Below are 15,402 nucleotides of genomic sequence, written 5' to 3'. Positions count from 1 at the left end.
CCCCCCCCCCCCCTTGCTGATCCCAAGCAGGCTTCCCTGTGGAATGGGAAGAGGGGGCTCCTCTCCCACCATTGGAGTATTACCCTCCTTTCCAGCCCATGAATCAGCTGATTGAGAGGTGCGGATTCTCTCGGGGCTCCACGAGGGCTCCAGCTGCCTCCCACTGCACTACTGCAGTTTGAACTAGAGAAGCACCCTGGACCAGGGCTCTTCTCCCATGGCAGGAATTCTCCCAAGGCTCCAGAAGGGTCATGTCTCAGGAGGATGCTCCCCTCTCCCATCAAGTGATTGGTGGGAGAGGAGACAGGGTCCCCATGTATTTCTTGACATCTTGTCCATGGGCAACCTGTCAAGGAGCTAGTGTTTTTCTTCTTCCCTCTCCAAAGGGGTGCGGGATACTTCTTCTATCTCCCAAGTGAAGCATACAAACTTTCAAGTTAAAATAGAAGGAACATCTTGTAAGTAATTGATCTAATTTCTTGCAGAAGAGCTATTTTTCTTCAGCAGAAAAGCCCTTGAGTCTGTAAGCTCTCTTTTTTGTGTTAGGAGAAAGCCTTTTCTGGTGCAAATGGAGCATCTATATGGCTGTGTCCAGACAAGCACAGACATTGGGTTTCCTGGAGACAAGTAGCAGCAGCACACCTTGTTCCGCTGCTACCTGTCCCCAGGGAATGCCTGTGCCACGTGGTGCTGTAGCCAGGTGGAGTAGGGGAGGCTGGGGCCAGCAGCTGTGCTGGGGCCAGCACCATTGCCTGGGGGCTGGTGAAGCTGGAGCTGTAGCACTCTTGCAACTGGAAGCCTAACCAGCAACCAGAGCATGGCTCCAACTGACTAGGGTCCAGTTTTGGGTTGTACGCACTGCTGCCACATGTGCCACTCCGGCTTTTTTTGGCGTGGGTTTTTTGACCCCAGGATCTACCCCCAAGGTAGTAGTGCAGAGAATGTGTGAATGTGCAGTCTGGACATGGCCTATGTGATCTTATATAGCACTTAACAGCATAGTAATACAGCACAGTGATTAAACTCCTCATTTGGAAAGGTATTTAGGTGCTGTATTTGCTGTATTTGAAGCATATTAATAGTCCTGTTTGCTTAAAATGAGTCATGTGCCTAAGTACCCTGTTAATAAGGGCCTTTGGGTAAGATTCAAAGCCTCTCATTCATGGGCTTTGGATCAAACCCTGAATAAGTTTCCTGAGTTTATGACAGGCAGTGTGTGGCATAGTAAGAAGTCCAGTTGTATGATCAAAGATGTTCCTTTGTTACTACAACTTTGTACTGGAGGCCAAGATTTTCAGACTTTTTTTTAAGGAAGTCTAGGGTAGAACACTTGAAAAATCTTGGATTTCTGGTGCTTTGCATTTCTTGAAAATCAGGTTTTCTTTTAAATAACTGAAATTGGGTACTAGAAAATCGGGGCACCCAATCTTCTCTTTATGATCTGTATATTTAATTTGAAATAGCTGTGAAATTATTCTTGAAATACAAATGGATTTTGAAAAATACTGCAAATTATATCAAGTATTAAAATAGAAAGTTATATCTGACAAGCTAAGTCACTAAAAGTTAAACACTTTGGGCGTGCCCAGACGAGTGCACACGTGTGGTTTGTGGCGCTGCAAACCACATGCAGTGAACATGCAACTGTGTGCCGTGCTACAGATTTTCAGTGCAGTGCTAAAGTTCAATACTGGGACACCGCAAAAAACTGTGGCAAATGCAGCAGCAGTGTGCACTGCTAAAAATGGAGTCTGGCTGTCCAGAGCTATGCTCTGGCTGCTGGCCAAGCTCTGTGCAGCTGGATTGGCACTGCTGCTTCCTTGGAAGGCCCTCAGGATCCCTGGTAAGGCTTTTAGGGCCAGCAACTGTGCTGGCCCCAACCTCCCCTACTCCACCTGGGATGATTTGGTGTGTACTGAAGTGTGCATGCAGGGGCATGCCCTGGGGCACAAAGCGGTGGCACAAATATGTGTTGCTACTATTTGTGCCATGCCAGACGCATGCCTCTACATGTGTGGACATGCCCTTCATGTTCTTTTTAAAGAACATGAAGGGCACAGAATCAGAAATGTGTTGGAAGAGTGAACAGCATTGTTGGTGGCTTCTCCCTTGAGAATTATAAGCAAACATTTTCCAGATGTGTTTTATAAATGTTGCTCGTATTTGTTGTCATTCAGTCTCTTCGTAAAAGGGTAACCTTGTGAAACATACCACAATAAAGAGGGATTACTGTACAGTTCAGCAAAATATTGCCAGTAGCATTTTAGGTTGTTTATTACAGTTTATCTCTTCTGAATATTTGTCCTTTTGACAAGGTACAGACATTCAAAAAGCCTGAGGCAGAGTCTGAGTTATGTGGTTTTCTGTAAGTGGCGTAGTTTAGATTGGTAGTGAACAGAACACACATTCACTCTTTGATGAGGGGCAAATATTTGATTGGGTTCTGCCATTTTTAAACCAGTCTGTGTGCCAGACTTCTGTTCTGTTATGGATGTAGACCAGTCTTGGATCACTTATAGCAGTAAAAATGTAATGTTTGTACCTGGTCCTTTCTACAATTAAGCTTGAGCTATGTAGAAGTTGGGGATGCATGGTATCTCACAGGCTGTTTGTGACATCCCACCAGATTTGAAATTTTAGCACAGAGCTGTCCAGCTGCAGCCTGTGGGTGGCATGTGAAGGGTTAAATTGCAGTCTGTGGGCTCCTGCCCAGGTGCTCCTCCCCACCTCCCTGCTCTTCCCCACCACCCTGGTTTCTCTTACCATTGTGCTCTCCAGGATCCCCCAGCCTCCTGTCATTTTAACTTCCTGCTCCCACCTGTGGGAATGAGGTGGGGCAGCATAGCATTTAAGGTCTGGGGCACTTGTGTGGTGGGAGCACCCGAGCAGCACTGCTTAGCATGGGGGGGGGATGCTGGCAGCATGGTGTGGGACACGGCCCACGTGGGTGTGACCGTCACAGCCTCTGACTACTTAAAAGTTAAAAAGCCCTATCTTAGCAGAAACGGAATCTGATGCGATGTTTGGTTGGATAATTATTGCATAATTAACTGGTTAATTGTGCAATAAATTTAGATCAGCCTCACGTGCAAAGTAATTATCACACAATAAAAATGACTATCCAACTATAAGAAGAGCCAGACAGCTATAAAGTTAGTGCTTGAAAATGTGTAATAACTCTATAGCTGGTCTTTATCGTGTTTTAATTTGAGCATGTAGCCAGGACCCTTTCTATACAGTTCTGCTTGAAATTTGGTATTGCTGGATTTTTTTGGTTCATTTGTTTAAAAGGACTGACTGAAGTCACTGAACTTAACTTCCTTTTCTTAAAAAAAGATCCTATGTAGTAAAACCAGAAACTTGAGAAGTTCTTCCCTGAATGCTTGGTGAGGGCAAGAACCAAAGATATTTTTATTTCTCCATTGATATGTTCTAGTAAACTAGTCTTCAGGATTGGCCTGGCCATAATCTAGTCACCAGCTTTTTTACTTTTCATTCCATCCAGCAAGAGCCCACATCAACTGCTGAAACTTCCTTAGCCTGACAAAGGGTTTTTGAACCTGAAAGCTTGCTTAAAAATTGTTTTCTAACTGTTTAGTTGGTCTAATAAAAGATATCAGATTCACCCAAAGAACCTTGTCTGCCTATATATTATACGAAGTATGTATCATACAAATGTTAACCAGGTTAACGTACCCATATATCTTTCAGTTAAATTCAAATGTCTCCAAGGTAAACATTAAGCTGTTAACTAGTATATTAATTTTTAGTCTTAGTGAGACCTGCCAAACTAGAAATTGTACAATACAGTGATAAGGTCCGATTATATTATGGAGAGACCTGACATTTTGCCATTGATTTCAGTGGGAGCAAGATTTCTCTGGCTCTTTTCGTTTTATTATATTAAAAAATACCCAACATTTTTTCAGCTGATTCAAAATTAAAAGTTTTTCATTTTGATATATTTTGTGTGTTGGATATCCAAAAACGCGTATATTTTGTACTGCTACCTGGAGGCCAAATAAAGAGCTTTAAAAATTCAGATCTGTCTAAAAATGAATTTTGGCTTCAAAATGAAAAGTTGAGTGCAAACCTATAGTTTGTCCTTATTCTTTTTACATTCTGTTTAAGTCTCCTATTTTTCTATTTCTGGAAACTCTTTATCTAAAAATTACAATGCAGTTTCATTCTCTTCCCTCCAGTTCACAAATTGTAGAGCCTCTAGCTTGTTTTCTAGTTCACATATTGTACAGCCTCTACCTTGTCTTTGCAATAATTCTGCTCTGCTATTTACAGTTCTTTTGTGCTTTAGGAACACATTTTCCCATTTGCAACAGTATAAAACTGTGATTCTGAAGGAGTGATTTGTTTGCTCTGATTCTTTCGTGTACTTAGTTATCCATTTCATTTTCCAAGAATCTACTTCACAACTCCACCTCTGCTAGGTTCTTGCTGTGCTGCTTCAGAATTTTTTTCCCAGGGCTTTAGGTCTGGCTTCCTAAGTGTCTCATCTAGGGAATGGCTCTGAGGGTCCTGGCAGACATTGCAGTTATGGCACAATTAGTGCATTCATCACACCAACATAACAGATAATTTATGGTGCCATTAATGGCAAACAAGCCTCAAAGATATTTCACATAAAATGTATGACATAAAGATACTCCATATTATGTGGAACATCTCTATGATTGGTTTGTATGAAACCATAGTTTGAATGTGTGGCATGTCTCAGATCTGGGGCTACCTTGTTTGGATGCTGACAATCAGCTTATCATTAGCCTGGCGATGAGGTAGCCCTAGGTCTGGGACTGGGTGGGGAGCCCTGAGGCTCCCTGTAACCAGGCACTTTAAGGAGTCTTGCCTGCAGTTCCTTGCAGGCAGCAGTGCAAGGCAGCAAATCTGGGAAGGCCTGCATTTGGGATTAGGCAGAGGGCAGCCTTAGGTCTCATTTTGGGACCTGGGACTGCGTTCTGTCTAATTTTAGGGATAGGCCATGGGGTGGCTGCATTCCAGACCCAGGATCCTGACAGTCAGCTGATCATCAGGTTGGCATGGGGCAGTTCTGGCAGCTAGAAGTTGAGCTGTTTGGGTCTGGGAAATGTTATGTCCTCCCCAAAATAGCATAACCTGACATGCACATGTGGGATGGTTGGTCACACAATTTTGGGATGGGGCGTGAAATTCCTCACACCTCAGTTGTGCAACTGCCTTAATGTCTGCCAGTAGCCTGATGCTTTAATTCTCATGTATTCTGGTAGTGTGAACAGGCCTTTGGGCAAAAACTATATTTCATTAGTTTTTGCTGTTTTGGGGAGTTGTGCAGTGCCTGGTGTTGTCAGTGCTGTGAATGGTCAATGTTCTGTTCCCCTTACATGGATCTTCTTCTCTCAGGTAGCTTTTGACAGCAATATGAACTCTCAGCATGCAGGGACTCATTGTGCTTTGACTGTGCCAAAGGGGTGATAGGACTATGAAATCAAATTTTGGACAGTTAGATCTTCAGGTTATTCTGTTAACTTAGATTTAGGTCCCCTTTATATATGCGGGCAAAGGCACGATGGAATCTAATGCATGATTCACAACAGTCGTACCTCCTGACATACCACACATGCATACCACGTGCACTCTAGTTGAGGGGCTCCCAGCAGCAGGGAAGACCTTGCTGCACGTGTAAATTAAAGCTGGATAGCAATTGACTATAAGCACACATTTTTGAGGTCTAACTACATAGCTGGTTGGAGACTTTTAGTGTGATATAGCTACTTTGCACGTGTAGCTGGTCTCTAGGTAATTGTGCAGTTAACCAGTTAATTGTACAATACCTGTAATGTGTAGAGGGGGTCTCATAGACACAAAATTTTGCCAAGGGTGTCATGAAATCTACAGCATGTCTCCCAGCGCTGCACCCTATTTATGGATATGGATTAGTTAAAGAGTGTCAAATCCATTAGACAGGCAGCTTTCTATTGACCGTGCATCAGAGGAAGCTCATTTACCCTGTTTGTTCTTAGTACATGGAATATATTGTGTTAATGAATGGTGCTCCTGAAATGTTAGGTTCAGCCTGCAGGGTGTGAGTATAACTGGTCTATTTGTTAGGATTAAAACTATACCCTGCTTGCATTTTCCTTCTTAGCAGACACATTAGAGAACCCTGTCCCATATAATAATCTTACAGAAAGACAGTACAAGTCTAGAAGAGCAATAGTTTCATTTCCAGGCTACTCCTAGGTTCAGGTTATTTCACATTTTCATGATGCTGTGCATATTTAGATTTGTAACTAGAAATAAACCATTAGTAATGCACTGTAAGTGCGAGTGATAATGGGTTTTGTTTCAAATATGTACATTTAAATCGCACAACTCTGAAAGTGTTGTGTGATATAATAGATTTCATAGACGTTAGGGCTGGAAGGGACCTCAGGAGTTCATTGAGTCCATCCCCCTGCCCCAGGGGCAGGAAGTCAGCTGGGGTCAAAGGATCTTGTGTGATTCTTTCTCTTTTCCCTCTCCCACATGTATGTTTTTGTGGACGTAGACAAATTTTGCCCCCCAAAAATACCTTTGCAACACTCGTTGTCACGGGAAATTAAAAAGTTATATTTGAGGATAGAATTGTGTTCTTGGAGTACAACATAAAAGTGAAGATAAACTTAAGGGCCATACTGTGTTGAGTAAATGGGTTCATCTGCGTGAGGTAGAACACATGTTGAGCTGTGAAGTACCAAAAGGATCTGCAATACTGCCATGGCCCTATTGCCCGGCAGTTGGTTGTATGTAGTCCACAAATGTACATATTTGGTTCTATGTATATATATAGCAACATGCAATGAATAAACCTTCCCTTTGCCTCTATACCATAGAGAGAGAGGTACTAACAGCTCTATGGTGGCCCTCCCCATAGTAGAGTGGAAACCTCTGGCACAGGTATTAAGCCTAACTCTGTATTCTGTCATTGTTATGTTTTAGTCCTCTGACTTTCAGCATAAGTAACACATTTAGCATGTTCTTGAGTTTGCGAGCATTGCCATTCATTCAGCCTTCTGCATAGCCATATTAGTATAGTTCTTGTACCTATGCTCCATTTAAATGAGCTTAATTGAGAAAAATATATAGAACAGTTTTTTTACTGTTTGCCATCGCATTTAGTGAATCACAAGAGCAATAACTGGTTAACTAATATTAGAGCCCATAGCAACATAGTGAAGTAGGGATGGAAGGAGCCTCTGAAAGTCATCTAGTCCAGCCCCCTGCCCGAGGCAAGATCATCCCTATTCAAACCATCCCATGCTGTAGTTGTACAGATGAGGGTAGTGGGTGAGCAAAAAGTAGAGGAAGAAGTGATTTCATAATCAGAATTAGCCAAGATCATGAAAGCTGATTATCAGTAGATTGCTTCGTTCAGCAGGGTTTTCTATTGGGAGGCATATTCAAAACAGATAAATGGTATTTGTTTACTAAAACAGTATCAGTATACTATTAGTTTTTTCTTGTGGTTACGATGCAGTTTAAAAAGACAGTGGGAAATTGAGCCAATGCTTCAGCTGCATGACCAGGTTTATTAGACTTCTTTTATTCAATAGCTTCTCTAAAAAAGTTAAATTACTGATTTTAAGTGAGGAATTTAATAGCTGGTACAATATGTAATCTGAACGGATATAACTGTTAATTTTATTAAACCTTGTTCATAATTGAAGTACAACATGTCATTTAAACATGGTGAAAGAAATGCACAGAGAACAATAATGTAAATAATAGTATTTTATCCCATTTACCTTTTTGACAGGAGAATTAGATGACAGAGAACAGGCAAAGCTGGAAGTAAAAGTGTGGGATCCAGATAGCTCCCTTACAGATCGTCAGATTGACCAGTTTTTAGTTGTAGCACGGTAAGACTAAACTAATCAAGAAAAATTCCTTTTCCACCTTCTTTAACTATTATAGGCTGCTATTTTTCCCCTATATGGCGTTCCATAGTATGTTTGCCATTCTGTGAGCCTTTCTTTTTCCTTCACTTAGAATATAACTTGATACATTTCTATTAAAATATATGGGAAAAGGATATATTTCTGGATTTTGTTCAGACTTCATTTGCAGAGTTTGATGGTAGACATAAACTTTGTCATAAAATTTTAATTCTGATATTCTCCTCTGATTCCACTTCTCCCTTAAAAAAAAAAATAAAGAAGGATTTCATTACTAATGTTTCAGTCCAATACTATGGTGCATGGAATTAAAGACTGTAACATCAAGACTAAAGTTATAATTAAAACCAGTGTACACAAATTGATTGATTGCAGAAGTTGCCATATTTGCATAAGAGTTCAGTTATTTTGAATGAATACTTAAGTAAAAGGCTTGAAAAAATATACCATGGTGATGTGATGCTTTATGTTGTGCTTCCAGAAGGAAAAGTACTGTTCAGTTTACTGTTATAAGCTATCTTAAATTATTGGTGAGATTTCACAGACTTAGCTTTTTTATTTTAATAAATGTTTAGTTTTCTGAAAACTTTGTGCTACCAAAAACAGCAAGCTTCTTCCATTGAAACAACAAATAAATGTTTATAAGCTCCCCATTTCCTTGTCCTAAAATAAATGCTTATAGGAAGTGGTATTGTTCCACCTATCAGGAATTAAGGAAGCAGAGAAAGCAATCAGGGCAAGTGTAAAACTACGAGCTGAATCATTCTGTCAGTGTTTTTAGCTTCTCTATGCCAGTAGCAGAGTGCAGTTCATGGCTTCTTAGTCTAAAACCATTTTTTCCTGTTCCTCCTTGCTCTTGTTTTTTTCTTCTTTTTGGTCAGCATGTCTGGCGAGGGAAAATCAGAGGGAGACAGTGGGGAACTTCTGCTTCCAATTTCACAGCCTGTGCCATAGAAAGAAACAGGCGTTGGATCATTGCTTTCCTCTGAATTCAGATGTCAGCCTACCCAGCATTGATCTGCCTCTAATAGGAAGCGCAGACTGTTCCCGTGTCATAGTTCTAAACTTCTCTGCACTGTATTTTGCTTCCTGAGCAACAGCATGATGTTCTCACCAACAAATACCCTCCCTAGCGTGGGGGAGGCTGAATGCCTCCGGAAGAACCTACGACATTATGTCCTTGAGGAAACCAGAGCTTTTAAAGAATCTAAAAGAGGGTGCTGTACTACTTCCACTAAGCCAGCCTGCAGAGATGCATAGCTGAGCAGCTTGGATGCCTTAAAATAACATTCTGTAGCATCTCCACTAAGCTGACCACATGGGAAACTGATGAAGCACAAGGCTTTGTTGGAACACTTTCTGAAGAGCTCGCTACATCACCCTCAGGTTTTGCCCCTCTTATAAGCCTTCTGAGAAGCTGCAGTAGTGCATGAAGGTATCTAAGTGCTTCTAGAAAAGGACAGTGCATGAAGGTATCTAAGTGCTTCCAGAAAAGGACACACGTGAAAGCTAAAGGAAAAAAGAGCCATTGAGATGCTGAAAAGAAGAGAGGATAAGCTTGTGTATGTCTGCAGAACGTGTCACTTTGCTACTCTTCAAGTGTACCTTGTGGGTCAAATCAGAGTGTCACAGTATTTTCTTAGGACCTGGTAAACCCCTCTCTCTGGAAGATTCCTCTGTGATACGGAATGTGTCTTTTGCATAGCCAGTTGTTCATGTCTATCTGAGACCTTGTAGAATACCAGCCACTGATGTCTGAGTGCCACCTGCCATCCCAAAAGTGGGTACTCCCATTTGCCCAATTAGCTAGGCTGCTTCCCAGCTGGCAAGCCCTCATTCAGGCTTCCTCCATACCCACAGCCCCAAGTTGTAAGATCAGAACTTTTTTGCATTCAGTCATTTTGTGGCAGTTTCTTGTACATTTCTGGAGAAACAGTTCTCAGCCACAAGCTTCAGATGTTGGAATGGCTTTAGGTCTCTTTCTGAATCACTTTCCTTGCAGGCATAATCACATTTTGATTTTCCGTGGCTTCATGTACAGTGGAGCACTAAGAAACATTCTGTGTGGCCTGGGGATATACTTCAGAATGGTTTAGCAGAAAAAAAATACCCTAAATCTCTGAAGCCCCAGTCAAGACTGCTGTTACTGGAAATCTGTTATCCTAGCCAGGCTCCCAACAAAGGAGAGAATTTTGTTTGTGTACCTGGACATTTGATGGCCTGGCAATAAGAAGATATTCTTGGGACTGCTTTAGGATATCACCTTTTCAATCTAAAGCAATTGGATATGGGATTGCCAATTAATAGCCGGTAGTCAGCTTAAGTATTTCCCTGTAGGAGGAGATTGCTTTCTCACTGACATTTTTTCCCTGTTACCTGAACTCATCTCAGGGGAGCACCTTACTCTGTCCTAGAGAGATGCCTCTCTTGCTGTCCTGTGCTGCACGCAAGAGTTGGCAATAGATTTTCCTTTTTATTGCCATAAGCAATAGTCTCCATGTCAGTTATATTTACCAGAAGCTACAGTTGTTGTTATCTTTTTTTACCCTGAGGATAGTTTGGTTGCTCTTGCAGGTTAGACCAGAGGTTTTTACCATGAGGAACCTTGTCCTTTCTGCATTGCTAAATGCCTAGGTCAGTGCTTCCCAACTAGATTTGACAACCTCAGATAGGGCCATACCACTTACAAGCGGGATCATAAGAACTTTGCAGTTGGAAAAGTTGCGGTCACAGTCCCACAAAGTCTGTGGTGGTTCTAGTGTGCTCAACAGTTTGGAACCAAAGGTCTGATCTAACTGAACCTTTGATTTCTGTCTTTCTGTTAGCTCAGTGTAAACTCACCATCTGTGTATTAAGAGTTACAGATTTTGTTTTTTGGCACATGCCATTTTTGTACGTATATTTTTGGATGCAATAAAATCATAAGTTAACATGGTCCACCAGGACATCTGTCTCGGCAATCAGCTAAGCATCTGGTCAGTCTTTTCAGAGGGTTCATTTCTCATCAGAAATATGCATCTGTTTGTGGTTTCCTCTTTCTCTTTTCCATGATTTTTTAGGGTTAATGTAAAGTATCCATTATGCAGATCAATTCAGTGACTGGTTTTCTGCTTCAGTTCTGTTTCCCTGTTCCTGTAGAAGAAAAATCTCATGTTTGTTGTTACTTATTATTTCACATAAAGCAAATCTTTCCCATCTGTGTGTGTTTTATTAATGTTTCTTCCATCTGCCTACAGTGAAAATCTGATGTATAATGGAGGAGTGGTGGGGAACTGGAGCATTACTTTACAATAATTCTGTTTGTCTTAGAGCTTATTCTCTCTTCTCCATCTTTGCCACCCACTGTCTGTGTCCTTTTCATAGTAGGTGATAATTTCTATTATCTGGTGGTTAGTATTGCTTGTTGAGTTATATAAAAGTGTTCCTGACAAGTGGAGATATAATGCTTATTCTATGAGTTTACTGTGCAAAGTGACAGAGTAAGTACTGATGCATCAATAGTAATGTTCCTTTTATCACTTAAAAACAAATGTGCTACTCTTTGATATAACAAAATAAAAACATTTTTAAAGGGCTGTTCAGTGGTTCTAATAATTTTTTCCTTCATTCTTGCAGGAGAATTCAAACCTACTTGATTCTGTGCTGTACCTCAGTTTTCTGCTGAATATAGTTACAATAATTCTCTGAGTTTATTGTTCAGAAAATTGCCAATTCAATCCTAATAGTGTGCTGATTTTTTTTATTCCGTTCAGACAGGGAAAATTTAGAGGAAATAAAAAACTCATTAAATAGGCAATTAAATTAATGGCAGAAATGGCAAAACTGTGTAAATGTGCTAGGTTCACTGTGGGGGATAATTGTGATTACCGATCCAGTATTGAAAAACAGGGATGAACAGTAGCACCTATTGAGAGTCAGATAGTTTGGGAATAAAAAGTATGTTTACTATAAGTTTTAGTCTGTTGATAGTATTGTTTCTTCTACCCGCGTACTGTCTGGCATTAACACCTGTCCGCCTTTGCATATTTTGTGTCATTGGATTTTATCTTCACTAAATTACTTTAAAAGTGACCAATTTACAAGCACAGGTTAAATTTCCACCTTCTCTTATACCTACCATGCAGAACTTGCCCCACTGCCTTCTAGTGAAAAAATAGCTTTGTAAAAATCATAACCATGTTCAGCAGAAGCACTGCCAGCTCCCCAGTATCTGAATTTTACCTCTTCTTTTTGCTTTGGGAGTAAACTCCATCACAGCTTTTTCTTCCTCTTTGAAATTACATGAAGGGGTGGGCTCACAACAATGGTTTACCCAGTATCTTCTGAATTTTTTACTGTTCCTGAGTTTTAAAATTTTGAATTCAACCAGTTCAGATTTGTTTCATGTCCCCTCTTCATCCACCTGATAGCACTGATGACGTTGCAATGGGAAATATATGGGACATAATAATAGCTGTTTTTCACCTTTTTCCAAAGCCCGCAAGCAGTTTCCCTTCTGTGGAAAGAATAAAAGTAGGCAACATTTATTCTGTTGTCATGTCATAAGGTAGCAAAAAGTGGGAATAATGAAGCCCAACACTGCACATACAGTTAGTTGCTTTAGAAATGACAGGAAAAATGCGTATTCTGCAACAGCAATATTTCATTATCAATAGACGCCGTGGGCGCATCCAGACGAGTACACGTGTGGTATGCGGCGCTGCAGACCTGTCTGCAGTGCTGCAATCCGTATGCACCATGCATAGACATCCCAGTGTCAAAAAATGGGGCAGTGCAGGAACATTACCTGGGGACAAATAGCAGTGGCACAACTATGTGCCATTGCTGTTTATCCCCAGGGAAATGCATGTGTGCGCTCATTTGGACATACCCCTTGTGTCACATTTTGGTTTATCCAGTAATTGAAAAACTCAGGTCTTTTTTCCAGACTTAATTATCATTGTATGGATGACATTCATAAACTCTTTATTTTATTTATTTATGTATTTATTTGCATCCATGTTTAAGGATTTGGTATATTGAAATAGTCGTATATTTAGGAAACAGCAGTGACTGAACAATTTTGTAGACAGGAATGAGAGAAGCCCTTTTATAGGTCTGCTTCCATGAGGTAGAAAGGTATTATTGACCTAATAAAGCGCAAAATAAAAGTAAAAAATCTTTCTTTATGAGTGGACTCTAACTAAACATACTCTACAAAACTCTGGACCAGTGCATAAAAGGATAATGGCCATTATAATTTTCTTTTAACTTGCAGCCCAAATAGTGTAAAAATGAATTCTACAGTGATTCCAGTTTTCTTGTGGAGGATAACATTTTTTCCTAATGCTGGTAACTGTTGTAAAGTTCAGTCTTAAAATTATAGTGTTCTGATACCTTCTTACTTTTTTCTTTCTTTCTTGTCACAACTGTAACATAATTTTTAGCAGCCACCATATTAAGACATTTAAAATCAGGGACTAGGGCCAGCCACTTTTGTAATATTAACTGAAAATTTGGCCTAGTCCAGTATTAATCTAATGCTTCAGTGAATACTAGCCTTTAAGTATATTGCTAATGTATAATTAGATACAGGAATGAAAATAAAAGCGTAGAGATTCAAGAAGAAGGTGGAAAATCTACATTGGTCCAGGACTTGAGTAAACTAAATGTGCCCTGCCCTGCCCTGCTCTGCCCTATTTTTCTGCAGTCTACTCTTTTAATTTCTGATGCCTTGTGGCTCCTCCTGATCTTGGAAACAGAAGCTGTTTGCGATATTGACATTCCTGTGAGATTCCAGTGGCCATTCCTGTTTTGTAGGGCATGGGGCCCCATACAAGATAACTTCTTTAAATGGAGACTGTCAGTCTGGACATTACACTTCTCGCTGACATTCTGCTGTTATGCAAACAGCTTATAAAATCACCCTACAAAGTTTGGAGCAAACATTTGTATTTTTGACTGGAGTTGATGTACCACGAGGTTCATTGTTTGTGTCTTAGTAGTGGGATTATTGGCATCTATTTTTGTTTTACAGATCTTTCAGAAAGAACAGAGGAAGAGGGAGCCACTTTCTATTTAGGAACATCTGATTGTGAAATTCCAATTGCAGCAGGACAACATATAGTAAAACGCAACATGCACTTCCCTTGTCTCCTCTTTCAACCCTTCTCTCCTTCTTTATCAGAGATGCAGGTGCTTTTCATTTGCCTTCCTTCTGTAACCTGTCCAGTGATTACATCCCATCCATCTTTCCCATTTCCATTTTTTTCTTATCCTTTTTCCTCACTCTGCCCTAACATCTCAATAATCTTCTGGATCTTTCAACTCTCAATAGAAGTGTGCTTTAATTTCTCTCAGTTCAGAATACCCAGGTTAGGAACTGCTCCTTTTCTCTTTCCTCTCTAATATTGAGATGAATATTGAACTTACTGTTCAGAGTTGCTGTTTGGAGTCCCTCTACTCTGGTTATATCTTAGATCTTTTCCAGTCTGGTTTAATTTGATTCTACTTCACTGAAACCACTCTGGCCAAAGTCTTTCTTCCTAGGCAGAGCTCTTTGTTCCAGTACAAGAAACAGTGTTCTGTCCTCAATGTATTTACTGCCTTGGAAAGTGGCCATGCTCCTCTGGACATCTCTCCCTTGACCTTCTGTAACTCTGTCCTCTTCTTGCTCTTTCATCCCTTCAGTGACTCCTTTAGAGGATCCTTCAAGTTTGAGTGGATATGCCACAGGACACTCCTTAGTCCAGGGATGGGCAATTATTTTGGCTGGAGGGCAGCTTTAATGTGTTTTGGTGAGCTGTCGAGGGCTGCAAAGGTAGTATGGCCCCTTGATAGGTGCCTCGCTCTCTGGTCTCCATCTTGGGATCAGAAGTCCTGCCCCTTGCCCCCAAAAGTACTCCTTTTGGGAAGGGGGTTTGCCATCTTGGAACTGGAAAAAGTCTCCAAATTATATACTAAAAATCAAACATCTACAATATCATATTTTAATTTTATTTTTTTAAAAATTTGTCTTGATTTGTGTATGTTTGTGCTGTGTATATAGAGGTGATTGCATAATAGCTGAAAATGAAGTATTACCCTTGTATATTGTTGCGGGGAGGGGTGTGGGGGTATGTGTGAGTGGGTATGGGGTTTGGGGGAGCTATGGGTGTGTGTGTATGGGTGTGTATGTATGTGAGGTGTGGGGCAGGGTGTGAGTGCGGATGTGTGTAAGGGCTTGGGGTATGGGGTAGGTGGGTGAGTATGGGGTTTGCGGGGGGCTGTGGGTATGGGGTTTGTGGGGCTGTGTGTTTGCATGGATATGTGGGTGGGTATGGGGCTTCTGGAATGTATGGGTATGTGGGGGAGTTGTGGGGTGTGTGGAGGAGGGACGGTGCCTGGGGGAGTGTGTGTGCAGGGGGTGCGGGTGCATGTCTATGATGTGGGGGGGGGGGAGTCTTACAAACAACCTTTCCCCATTGGCCACCGCTCCTCCCCCCAATAGCAGCAGCCG

At 41.0% G+C, this 15,402-nt stretch overlaps 1 protein-coding gene across 1 annotated transcript in view; it reads left to right on the top strand.

Moving 5' to 3' along the window:
* The window catches only part of MTA3 (metastasis associated 1 family member 3), a 284,441-nt gene that overhangs the window by 167,201 nt on the left and 101,838 nt on the right, over positions 1 to 15,402 (top strand). Inside the window, exon 7 of the mRNA XM_019516380.1 lies at positions 7,787 to 7,889. Within this exon, the coding sequence (XP_019371925.1) occupies positions 7,787 to 7,889 (103 nt within the window). The remainder of the gene's footprint in view (positions 1 to 7,786; positions 7,890 to 15,402) is intronic.

Source organism: Gavialis gangeticus, unplaced genomic scaffold (assembly GCF_001723915.1).
Source record: "Gavialis gangeticus isolate Ggan-Ray unplaced genomic scaffold, GavGan_comp1, whole genome shotgun sequence".
Lineage (NCBI taxonomy): Eukaryota > Metazoa > Chordata > Crocodylia > Gavialidae > Gavialis > Gavialis gangeticus.
The sequence above is the reverse complement of the archived record's forward strand: the minus strand, read 5'-3'. Positions and strand labels throughout refer to the sequence as shown.